Here is a 13,653-nt window from a genome sequence, read left to right on the forward strand (position 1 = left end):
ATAAAGCAAGACCATGCTGAGGGTGGCTGGGTTCGATTCCCGGTGCCGGTCTAGATAATTTTCGGCTTGAAAATTATCTCGACTTCCCTGGGCATAAAAGTATCATCGTGTTGTGTTAGCCTCATGATATACGAATGCAAAAATGGTAACTTGCCTTAGAAACCTCGCGGTTAACAACTGTTGAAGTGCTAAATGAACACTAAGCAGCGAGGCGGTAATGTCCCAGTGTAATACCAATAAGAAGAAGAAGATGAAGGAGGGACCTCTGCAAGTGCCTCGCTTTAAGAAGTGTCCGGTATTGGGAGGTGTCCAGCGCTGGGGGATCTCCCCCTAAATAGTTAATGGGCCGCTCCACGAAACGATCTTTCACATACGGGGCGATTTCTATAGTAATTTCCATACAAACTTCAAACTGCTCGTACTCTGTTACAATACAACCAATTCAGTTAAAAATTTAGGAGGTTCATCAAAACAGCAAATGTTATCGTTCAAGCATAGGGGAGCGAAAATCTCAAAACTTCAATCACTCTAAGGGCCGATTTCTTCACCTAGGCTTAGTGCTTAAACCAGGTTTAAGCGTATGGTTAAGCATCGCTTAAGAGTTAAGAGGAGGTGTAGAAAAAAGCAATAAGCAAAATAATTATCTGACAATCAGTTTTACGTCTGGCGGTCGTATCTTGTATCCCTTTTTTTCTCACTATAACTTTTCATAACTTTCTCCATCCTCATATTAATAATCCCTTAGAGATCCATGCTCCACATTCCATTGAAATCGGCCAAGGGGTTTCAAAGGTTATGCCGGGATATACACATTTATTTCAATAGGCATCAATATGTTTTTCTCTTTTCGGATAAATAAGGATAACTACTTGTTCGGAATTAAAATATTATCATTCATATTTCCATTTAACGATTATTTTGCGTTACCCCGAGCAAAAAACAACGAGTTTATTTACTTAAGTTATGGGATTGATTTCTACAATAACAGAAAAAACTAGAAGCATCGGTTCCTAAATATCGAAGTAGCATTCTCATGCCATTTGGAATCCATTTTCATTTCCGGTCTCAAATCATTATTTGTTCAGTTTCTGTATAATACAAGACAACTTATTTGGAACTTTTGAATTATTACATCATCTGCTCAGGAGCTTCAATGTTGTTTTCTAAATGCATTTTTGAAATCTTGTCTGTGCGTAATCGAACGTAACATTTCTGAGAATAACATAATCTACAATAATTTTTGTAAACATATTACAACTATCTGACGACATTATTTTTATAATAAACATTCATTGATCTAAATTAACTACATTAAGATAGAGAGTACGATTCTCATATTCGGGATAAAAGAATTGAGCGATTGGTTGGTCTATGTGCCTCTGTTGTGCTTCCAGCAAATCTCCATAAAGCATCGTCGTACGTTCAAGTTCAACTTGCTTTTAAAACTCGTAACATCAGTAAGGTCGCCAAACACTGCTGGGATCACCAGTCACCGACTCTTCCCGGGTGTCCTGCTGTTCGCTGACTTCGCCGGCTGAATGCTGTGGAGGCTGCTGTTGTGATTGTTGCGCTTGGTGGCTGCCATCGTTACTAACTAAGCTACTCTCGTGGGTCCCGATGCCAATCTCAATCCCCGGTACCGATGGCCTTATGCCACCGGAGGAGATCGAATTGATGCTGAATCCGTTTTCCGTGCCCAGGTACTGTTCCAACTTCTCACTGCCCGTCCCGTGCAGGTGCACGTGAATTTGATTCTGATTCACTGTGCTGAACATTTGCGGGCAAAGCACCATGGCGGGCGCCGTGGATGGGTACTGCGGTTGTGGAGGTGGCAAAGGCGGTGGGCAGGGTGCATTGTACTGGTAGCTTCCGTATCCGTTGGCCCATTGACTATACGGACCGTAGGACGCATCCAGATCAGTCGATTTCGCTACATAGCCATGGGACATGGCTTGATGAGGGGTTGCACCCGTGGCCGGTGGAATGCTATAATAATCCTGGTACGTTTGGGCGGTATCTGGAAGAACTGCGAATTACGATTAATGACGGATTATATTGATGCAACCCAAGTCTCAACATACCTGCAGGGAGATTATAATTGGGATGCTCTGCCATCGGACAGGGTTCGTAACCGCCATACGAAGGAGGAGTTGTTTGAATTGGTGAATAGTTGCTAACATATGCGGCCGTTGAAGAAGAGTTCAGTCCATTTGGCCAGTCAGTTGCGTTACTATAGTCTGAAAATAAGAATAAAACAAATGTTATTTTGTGTGGTCCTTGTTGATATCGTGCGTCGAGCGATTAAACAAGAACGGCGGCAAATCGAAAGAGAAACAAAATAGAGATACATATGCAAATTAAATAGTTTAAATGGCCATTTCCGAGTTTAATCTGCAAGTTTTAGTTTGAGACGTGATCTTTCCTTTGAGTATTATTTGGGACGAAATGTATTTTTGACGAAAAGCCATTACGGAAGTGACTCAAAATTCTTCAAATCGAGAGATGGTCATGACAATTGAACCATTTTTATACTATATCCATAACCATAATATCTATAACCATAATGAATGTGAAACCCAGTCGGTAGCTACCAAAAATAGATGTAAATATGAAGGGAACATGGCAAATGTTGAGGATAACAAACATTCTCACTTTTACGGGATATATGCAAGAGAGTATTCAAAAGGGACAGGGGGTTTGGGTGGCGTGGCCCTCCCCTAACTGGTGGAAACGAACGTAATGATCCCCATCGACATTTGCATTAAGGACTAGCCTTCCGTAATTTATTTATTTATTTATTTAACTGATCCATCTGACTATGTGTATAAAAAAACATATACATTTTTGCAATACCACACGAACAATAATTATTACTCCTACAGCAATGACGAACGACAAATCTTATTTTTGAAGCGAGTGGTTCAGACAGATTAAGTACTGTCCATTTAATTTCCACTAGTTAATTTTTCGTTATCTTTGCAGATACGTATTTCGACCACAACTGTGTGGTCGTCTTCAGTGTCTTGTACTCGACTCGACTCAAGAGTCGAGTACAAGACACTGAAGACGACCACACAGTTGTGGTCGAAATACGTATCTGCAAAGATAACGAAAATTAACTAGTGGAATTAAATGGACAGTACTTAATTCGTCTTAGACGGTTTAATACATTCCACTAAAAGAGCTTAATATATTTTTCTGAGCGAGTGGTTGTTTGATCGAAATCGTATTCCTTCAATTACCTAAATATCCGGATCATCGACGATAGCGGCTCATTGTAGCCGAATGCTGTTCGATGGAATCGGTTCTGTAGCAATGATCATTGCCGGAGAGGACGTTGAATTGCGCGGAAGTTCAGTAGCGCAAGCAACTGCGGAGAATCAATTCCGTTGTTCAGTACCTTGGTAACGAATGTTGCCTGCTGCATTCTTCTTCTTCTTTCTAGGGTGCTCATACCAAACAGTTCACAGCGCTCAGGGTATGCTGGAAGGTTCATTGGATCACGCCAAGGCAAACTGCGTAATGACATCCGAATGAACCTCCGCTGAACACGTTTAATCCTCGATACATCATTTGGCGTCCACACAACAGAAGCGGTCTCAAGGATAGGTCGTACAAGCGCACAATACGGAGACTTGAAGCAATATGGATCGATAAAATCTTTGGCAATTTTAGCAATAAAGCCCAGCTGACGATTTTCTTTGGAAATAATCGCAGTATAATGAGAGTTGAATGTCAGCTTTGAATTCAGCCTGATTCCAAGATCGGAATCCATCTCAACTCTTTCAAGTATCGTGCCGTCTATCCGGTAATCGAACAATATTGGCTCCTTCAATCGATGGAACGTCATCACGGAACACTTCGGAATACTGATAATAAGTCGGTTCCGATGACATCAGACAGAAAAGGTATCCACCAAACTTTGAAATCGGCGACAATCGATAGCCGATCGAATCACCAAATAAATTTTCAGATCGTCAGCATAAATGATTTTGCAATCCAGTCCAAGTTTTGCAGCGACATCGTTGAAGAATAACGTGAACAACAATGGTCCCAAGTTGCTTCCCTGGGGTACACCAGAAGAACTACAGAAGGACGATGAAACACAGAAATCAATTTTCACTCGTAGTTTCCTTCCAGTTAGGTAAGAGCTCAACCATGATGAAAATTTTGTGGAGCTACCGAGACGAAAAAGTTTGGACAGCAGCATGCTGTGGTCGATTTTATTAAAGGCTGCTTTTAAGTCGGTGTAGATAACATCTACTTGAGCATTGCTTTCAATGGCATTCACGCAGTTGTTAGTAAAATTAGCAAGTTCGTAGTTACCGACCTTCCTGGCATAAAACCGTGCTGATCTGTTGAGATGTAATTCTTCGATTTACTAAGAATCACCTCACTAACGATTATGTCGAATAGCTTGGACGCAGCTAGTTATCCGCCTGTAGTTTCTGACTTCCCCTCTGTCACCATTTTTGAACACAGGAAACATATAGGATTGCTTCCAAATCTCCGGAAAGATGCAATGATCAAGTGAGCGGGAGAAAATAGAAGCGAGGGGCTCGGCAAAAACAGTGGAATAGCGACAGAATAAAACAGATGGAATCCTATCTGGACCCGGAGACAGATAGCTTTTCAGCTTCTTGGCGGCTGCGATGACCATTGCAGGGGTGACCACGAATGTTGTTAGGCTAATCAAGTCCATTGGAACGTCTAGCGAGGCGGCTTCAGCTTCGGCATCGGTAGCAGAGCTTTGATTGAATACGGATTCAAAAAATCTAGCGAAAAGTTCACAACATTCCGCAGATGTTTTCGCTTTAGCGTTGTCATACACCACATTCTTTGGAATAGATGAGTTTTTCCTTTTACTGTTAACGAACTTCCAAAAGCTTTTGGGATTGGATCGATGCAATCGTTTAATCCGGTCTCGGTCAGTATTATGCTCCAATCCGCCACTCCGCTAATTTCACTCGCGTTTTTGAGGGGCCCCTTTTCACGCATGCTGCGACGCAGCAAAGCCGAAATAATAAAAATGACAGCTGTGCGTTGCTTCCGTATTGAACGGCGAGCAAAATTAGTTTTGGATTCTGGGAGGCTTGTCCTAAAGCAGTTCACACAAATTCGTAGATGGTACAAGCCATGACTATTGTATGAGAGAAGCATCACTTCCATCCGTTACTACCTGTGCACAGATATTGATTTGGGACCAATCACTATCTCTTAGATGGAAGCAAGGCATTCTTCAATAGTTGAGATCTGTCCTGGCCAAGTCCTTACAAATACTGAGGAACTGGAAGGATGGTTAGTTGGACACCTACGTAAAAGAGATGCAGAGAACTCTACGACCTCCCATAAGTGCCACGGAATGCACGGAATGGATTTGTTAGTGTTAAACAATAGGAATCGTTTTGGTAGAATGTGAAACACAGAAAGAACTAAGATAGGAATACAAAGTAAAAAAAAGGTCGGACCTGGAATTGACTCTACGTTTTCCTGCTTACAAGAGCAGCTCCACGGGAGTCCTCATCGCTATTCCTATTATAGCGCTCCCTCCCGATTGCTATTTTAGGATAGCGCCTCATCTTCCCACCGTTGGTTTATGTTTTAGGTATAGCGACTTCGTAAATATATTGAGTTCTAACCGGGCATTGCTAAAAGTAGCCATCTTCATCTTCAATGGCTCTACACTCCAACTGGAACTATTTGGCTAGCTGCTCAACTTTGTATTCTATTAGCATTTCCTTAGTTAATAATTGAAAGCTTTTCTGTGCCCATCTTGCATGAGTAGAGTATGTATTTTGTGTGACAACTATGCTGCAGCTACTTGCTACTTGTGCTCGACTTGCGGTTAGTGGCAGTATGCTCAAGTAGCCCACTCGAAAACATCCTTGACCGCAGAGGCGCATCCACGTTCCGAGTCGTGGGTAGGACAAAAGGAAAATGCCGATTTGGGCTACAGTCTGGTATTAGAGGTAACATTAAGCGATTCGTATAAATTCGCAGGTGTTACAAGCCTACTCTAGTAACATTTTGGTTTAATACTGGTTTTATGAAGGTCATGAAGAGCAAATTACGGTTTTGAAGATCGTTATTAAATTAAAAATGTTACTTGGGTAGACTATTGTATGGAAGTAGCATCATTTCCATCCGTTAATACAAATTATGACTTGAGGTGACTCGGGGAGGCACTAAACATCGTGTTATTTCTCCTATCTTTCGTCTTTTTCTAGCATTATCACCTCGCAACTTTGGAGCGGCGAATTTCGGTTTTTAGTTGTTTAATGTAACTGTAAATGTAACAGCATGTAGATTGCGAGTAAGCACACGCGGGTGATACTTCTGCAAAATCATATTTGTTGTAGAAAAAAAGTTAATCATTCAATGATGAAAATGATGACGATTTGATGATTGTTAGTGCTTCCCGTGTCACCTTAACACTAATCACTATCTCTTGGATGGAAACAAGTCACTCTTCAACAGTCGAGATCAGCCCTGGTCACGTTTTTGTGAATGGTGGAGGGAAAAGAATTATTAATTGGGACATCTATACTTAAGAAAGGAGTTATGTCCTCTCATCGGTGCCACGGGAGGTTATGGAACTGTTAGTGTTGTATAACGGTAGGAATAGTTTTGGTAGAACGAGAAACACAAAAAGAACTAAGATATACAGAATAGGAAAAGGACAAGCCTGCGATCGAACCCATGACCTCCTGCTTATAGGCAGAAACTATAGCAACTAGACCACTGAGCTTGTCTCCGCATTGGGCTACAATTCTGGGAATGAAGAATCGATGCACATTCTAACTATACTTAGTACTACCACTGAAAGCAAGCATAACTGTTCCATGTTGAAATTAAATCCATTCCATCATGGGAAAGTTATGTATACAATGTAATCAATTTTAAAAATAATCAGGACTTGAAAAGTTCTTACAACCAGATAATTTAAATAATTTGAGAAAATTTCTTCGATTTTTAGGACAAATATTGCTTTTCCGTTATCGATTATCGAATATCCCTTTACAAGCTTCAAAAAGAAGTCGTGGGTTACAGAAATTTGAATAAAATACTCAATGGTTTTATAATCAAATGTTGCCAACTGCTAGGATTTTAGAAAATGTTATGGATCTAGATATAAGTCAAACTACCAAAAAATCGCATGATTGCCAAAAAATCTGCTTCGGGAGGTTAGAATCCTTTACGTATCAAATTTAGATCGGACTTCGGTATGTTTCTGGTTTCTCAAATTTCAATAGATCTATTAAGTTTCGAAGAAAACTTTTCCCGTGGTCTTCTGAAAATTGTACTTTCTCATGACTTCTAAAAAAAAATATTCGCAGATTTCAATAACTTCTCTTTTACCTCTGTAAAACGTTTAGAGTCTGAGAAGTAAAGTTTAGACATATTTGAGCGCTTTGGGGATTATAAAGTGCCTGAGGTCACAAAGAACAATCAGTCTATTGTTTTTAGATCCCTAAAACATCTATGATTATTGTTTGGACTCTGACTAGCTTTAAAATAACCTTCTGCTAACAGACAAGTTCTTACCATCGAATGACATCATATGTTCTCACCATAGACATGGGTAGGACAATGCTTTGACTGTCCCACCCAGGAAAATTCATGTGTAGGACATGTCCTACCTGTCCCACCCCACCCACTCCCGGCGCCACTGCTTGACCGAATTGGGAATAGAACTCGCCATCTCATGAGGGCAATTTATCGCATTTGCTCGCAAGGCTGGCAGGAGACCCTTCGTAGTAAATTTTTTCACCGTCATTCTTTCTGGACTACTTTCCTCCTGAAAATTTCCTTCGGGGATTTATAATTGCAGTCGAAAAAATCCTCCTGAAATTTCCACCAGTTTTCCTACAGTAATCTCTTGACAAAATCCTGCAGGAATGCTTTCACAGTTTTTTTTCTCTGAAGAATGTCCGGGAGAATTTTTTTTTAACAACATCCGAAAAAATCCGGGGAATTCTTTTGAAAAAAAAAAACAAAGTTTTCAAACGAAAAGAAAAGAAATTATAGAGCAATTCCATTGAAAAAAAATCCCGAGAGATTCTGGAAGAAATCCTAAAACTATTGAGGGAGAACTGCTAAAGATTCTCAAAAGAACACAAAGATTTCTGGGGAACTCCGGGAGAAATCTTCCAGGGATCCTAGATGAATTTCCAAAACAAATCATGTTTAAATGAACGACAGAAAACTTCTCTTTTCTGCATCTCTTTTCAAGTCAGAAGTGGTAGTCACTAGACCACCGAGCTCGTTTTCAAAGAAACTCCCATGAAAACAAAAATTAATTTGGAATTTAATCATGTCCAGAAATTGATGGTTTATTTTCAAAAGAATTAAGGTACACTGGGGGAAGTGGAAAAGGAAATATCGATAGTTCATGTTCAAATTATTGTAAAAGCAATTTAAATAATCTAAATGCATTCAATCATTATGGGCTCTCAAAAACAGTTTATTTTGCATCAACTGTGCGGTAATTCATACTATTTTAGACGCTTGAAATTTTTAAAAACATATTTGAAATTTAGGAGTTATTTTCCCACTTACCCCAGTAGAATGGAGTAAGTTGAAAACCCAAGTTATATTGACCTTCAATTGTGATGAGTAGTGATATGTGAGTGTGTGTGTGTGTGTGTGTGTCTTCAATCTAACCCCCACTGTCCGGCAGTGGTATTATGGAAGAAAGCTGTCTTTAATAAAGTCAGCTTTAGCCCGGGAGTTAGAAGGTGTTAGCTCTACTGCAGCTCCAGTGACCCATTTCAGACTGCCTGGTAACTCACGTCCAGTCCGAGGTCACTTTCACTTGCAATAAGCCCCGCCTGTTTATTCTACCATTATCAATTGGATAGGATCCAATAAACAAACTTCCGGATTTTTAAATACAGCGCGTATTTAGTTTTGGATTTATATAAAAACATATTGAAACAATCTCACCAAATTGATCCAAATTGAGAAAGAGAAGACCACAACTAGTGTCCACGAAAAAATCACTACTCTTCCAGCGCTATTCCGAGCAATTCATTTTGATCCATATTTCCCTGGTATTATCACACATTCATACATATTTTCATCAAATACATCCCCGTATTCAAACTACACAAACGATTTCGCACGCTCAAATAAGAATACATTTGAGTAAAAGTCACCAAACTCGTAAATCTCAAACTTCAGATAACTTAAACTTTTTTCTTCAAGTACATATGCAAAATATATACATCAGCCGAATCTATTTCTTGCGAAAACGAACAAAAACCGTGAAAGCAAATTTAAAAGCAACCGTCCACGCGCATAGCTTGCTGCGATCTCCAATTGTGATGAATATATGATCAAAATCAAGACGGTAATTGCTCTGAGTATCTTTTGTTGAATAATTTCATTGCATTAAAGGATTAGATCCCCAAGGAATTGTTGGAATAGCTAGGGGATGGCTGGTTTTGTCTTCTCGAACACTAAGTGTACGTAAAATCTGTATGTTTGACCCAAAGATGAACTTTTTAGAGGTAGAATGAGACTTACAGTGTTATAAACTTATCGACTCAGTTTAACGAATTGAGATGATGTCTGTGTGTGCGTGTTTGCTTGTTTGTATGTGCGCAATAAACGTACAAATTTATCACCTATTTTCATGCACTTGTCTATTTTTATCTTTCTCATACATTTTTTCATATGTAAAACATGTGAAAGGCATCAATACCGATATGTGGATTAATCAGGCATTTTCTTATGTAGGGTATCTGTTCCTATATCAATAACAATAAGGCAATGTGCATATGAAATGCATTGATTTCTCACCCAATAATCAAGAAACATGAGAATAATTATGCTCACCTCACGTAATTTTTAATTGAGAACAATTTCGCAACTTCAAAAATGAAATTATTATCACATTCTAGAAGTATTTAGCTAAAAAACCTATTTCAACGCCATGTACCTATTTCAATAACATTCAAAAACAGTTAATCCTATGCTTGTACCTATATCAATAATACTGTTTCCAACATAAAATACGCACACTATTACTTGTGTGTATACGTACCGATATGATTGCAGTGATGCCGAATTCGTCAATGTTTTGTATTTGAGTTGAAATATAATTACAAAATTGCAGTTTTTGTTGTAGTTTTTCAACATATCAGTTTAATTTTATGTTTGTAATAGATAATTTTTTCGATATACCTTATTTTACAAACATAAAAGTAGAATTTCACAGTGAAAGTTCTTTCAAGCATTTTTGAAATATAAACCTAGGTCGGCAACCCTTGAGAGTACTGCAAGCCACAGAGGGGGGACAACGATTTTTTTTCATATGGAGTTTGGCAAGTATGACAGTACCCTCTTATTTGGCGCATAAATTTATACTCCAATGTCAAAATGCTCATATACTTACATAAATTGTCGTGGTATTTGTGAAAATTTGTATTGTTTACCATTTTTACAAGAGAGAGTGGTGTCGAAAGCACATGTTAAATTAAAGATTGCAACGAACAAAAATACACCAAATCTAAAAAATTTAGTGTTTTCACTTTATTCCGTACGCGAAATATGCAGATAAATAAGTATGTTGGTAGAAAAAATTCTGTGCTGAGCAGAAACAGTTGTTTCTGGCATTATCCAAACTTTGTGCGTTTCAGAACATTCTCACTCACTGTAGTGTTTATTTTTCATAGACTACGGCGTAGTGTTAGTGCCGTCGGCATTCGCTTGATTTGAGGCAACAAATATTTGACACCTTAGCACCCGCCTGGCAAGCCATGTAAACAGTTTGGAATACGGACAAGGATAATTTAGACGTTGTTCGAAATAAACCTATATCAAACTATAGGAAATCGCGTTGGTTTTTAAAGTATAATTATATTTATAGTGAAAATGTGATGTGCTTTATGTGTTGTGAAGTGAATTTTGAAAGAATACTTTTGTGTTGACTTGAAATTGAGTGGAAAACAACGGCGTGAAAACAGATGAATCTGCTAGTAGCAATCGAGCAGTGCATCAAACCATCAGTTCAGAGGTAGGAAAATGGAAAAAAAGTGCTTTATCATTTTATTTTTTGATAATTTGATTCTTGTGAATTAGAACATTACATAAACAAAATCTTGAATAATATTTCAAACATTCAAGAATGTGTTCCATCCATTATTGTGTACATACGATGTGAGGAATTGTAATTAAATTGATTTTTTTATTTGGTTTATCGACGGTTGAGATTAATATACGGGCTGTTATTAATATGGGAACAGATACCCTATATTAGTCCAATCACCACTGAAATCACAATGATAACAAAGAAGGAACAGATTAAGACTCACAGCTATCGAAATAAACCATTGAGGGAAGAAAAAAATTGTTCAGAACATTCTCCGCTCCCCCCGCAGTGTTCGATAACAGGGTAACAGGTAAGTGTAAAATCTTTAAATTATTTTCTTTCATGGTAAAAACCACTACAAATTAAATGTGACTAGTTTAATTGTATTATAATGGGCACCTGTGGTTCAAAATCACCGGAAAAAGGAACAATTTATGCAAGTAAGAATTGATTTTATGAATGCAAATCTTAACTTCTCGCGAAACATTAAATTACAGCTCCAGCGGAGACTGTGTTGGTATATGTATAAAACAGATTTTAACATAGTATTAGTGTGAGCATTAAAGTATATTTTTGCACAATGTTATAGTGTGGTTAAAACTGTAAAATCTGTAAAATTGAAATTTTTCAAGTCGATTTTTACACTTACCCCCTTTTTCCACTTCCCCCAGTGTACCTTACTGAAACCAACGAAATCCACGATTTCAAAATTAACGAAAGTCTCTGAGAATTTTATGATTATTTTCGGTGTCCAAGATTCTTTATTGGAATGTCTTTAGTATGTCTGGAATCCCTACATTGAATTGGGAAATTCAGGACTGTCTTAGAAGCATCATTACTATATTCAGTTTAATACAATTTATTTTGATTTTCCCATATTCTACTGATAATCTCATTATTGGGAATGGAATGTATGGGAAAAAATATGGCATGGCATTGTTCACAAGTTGAACCCGAACGGTTATGGTTGAGAACTGTATCTTATCGATAAATGCTTACACATTTTGCCCTAGAAAAAAACCATCGTCCTTTGGAAAAATAGAACGGCCAAATGAAACCATGTCACGATGTGGCTATGACCGTTATTAACGAAAAGGTGAAGGCGTCTGCTCTGAAAATTTCAAAATATTTCATCTAGGGAATCAAAAGTTAAAGCAGTTACAAATTTAATGATTTTTGCGTTCGATATTTCACTAATATGCAACCATATATAGGGGAGGTGATTCGGTTGTGGGTGTCATGGTACTTGAGAACCACTGATACGTAACATGCTTCAAGTCAATAAATCATATACTCAAATTACTTATTTCGATCAATGCACTCCAAAATGCAAGCTATGAAATTGCAACCATATGCGGCGCCCGAGCCACAGTTATAGAATTCTCTTTCTTACCTCTTTCGTTCTAACGTAGGGTCTAGCCCAACACATTACGGGTAAGACCACCGGCCACCAAAATTGTAAGATGAGCACTTTTTACAAGTGTCACTCCAGTTGTCTCTTTTCTACCAAATACAGCATGTAGATTGTGTAAGCTATTTAAGACGTGATCGAGAATACATGAAGTCAATTATCGACCAGCAACCAACTGTGTCTCTTCAGTCCCTACTGGTGACTATTTTCATAGCTCACCATAGTAGGGATACTGAACTAAAAGAAAAGTCCTTCTCCATGATTATTACATGACTCGCGGAACAAACCTGCAACATGGCGAACCGTTCAGGTAAAGTCAAATACGCGTTTTTTTAAATCGTCAACGGTGAAGTGAACTCGCGCAGTGATTAGTGTGAACTGAAAAATGAAGACCATTCATAGTGTGTTCCTGAAAAATGGCATTGCGATCAATGCATCAAATATTATTGGATTTAGACGAAGCGATCGCTAACAAGCGAACAATCAGTTTTCAAGCAAAACGCAATATAACTAGGTTAATCGACCTACTAGAAAAAGAACGTTTAGTGCAAATAGTGAATCGTAACAAACTAAATGTGACGGTGAAACCATCAACAGAAGCAAACAAATTCGAACCAGTTGTCACAGCATCAACAGTGAGAAACAGAGAATTACATACATATGTGCTAAATTTTATGCCCACGATAACAGGAAGATTATTAGTGACAAACAGTCAGGGCATAATGACACACGTGGAAGCCCAAGAAAAGGGACTAGGTGGACAAATATTCGGTATGGCATACTGAATTTCGTGTTGCAAAAGTGAATCAATTGAGGAAGTGCAGTTAAAATGGGGAACGAAAAATCATCACCGAAAGTGAATAATCATGGTGATCATGATTTAACAATTATAAATAATCAAGAAGTGCATACCGAACTGCACTTAAGCCACGATGTTAAACTTAATATAATCATCGGTTTAGTGGCAGTGCAACTACTCCTGACAATGTATAAGTTGCTAGTGAAACGTGAGAGGAAAAGAGCTAACAAACTTTCGGCCAAATCACTGGCCAATCTCAACGAAGTTATTACACAGTGAGTCTGATGAAGCGGAATCTGAGACAGCAGCAGCCACATCGACTGTATCCACTCCACGAAGACGACGGAA

General features: G+C 38.4%; 1 protein-coding gene across 1 annotated transcript in view; it reads right to left on the bottom strand.

Moving 5' to 3' along the window:
* Positions 1-906: 906 nt before the first annotated feature.
* LOC134205551 (protein lozenge-like) overlaps positions 907-13,653 on the bottom strand; it is a 187,910-nt gene continuing 175,163 nt past the window's right edge. Inside the window, exons 6-7 of the mRNA XM_062680877.1 lie at positions 2,082-2,237; positions 907-2,026 (exon numbers count right to left, since the gene is read on the bottom strand). Of these exons, the coding sequence (XP_062536861.1) occupies positions 1,455-2,026; positions 2,082-2,237 (728 nt within the window). The 3' untranslated portion in view covers positions 907-1,454. The remainder of the gene's footprint in view (positions 2,027-2,081; positions 2,238-13,653) is intronic.

This window comes from Armigeres subalbatus, chromosome 1 (assembly GCF_024139115.2).
Source record: "Armigeres subalbatus isolate Guangzhou_Male chromosome 1, GZ_Asu_2, whole genome shotgun sequence".
Lineage (NCBI taxonomy): Eukaryota > Metazoa > Arthropoda > Insecta > Diptera > Culicidae > Armigeres > Armigeres subalbatus.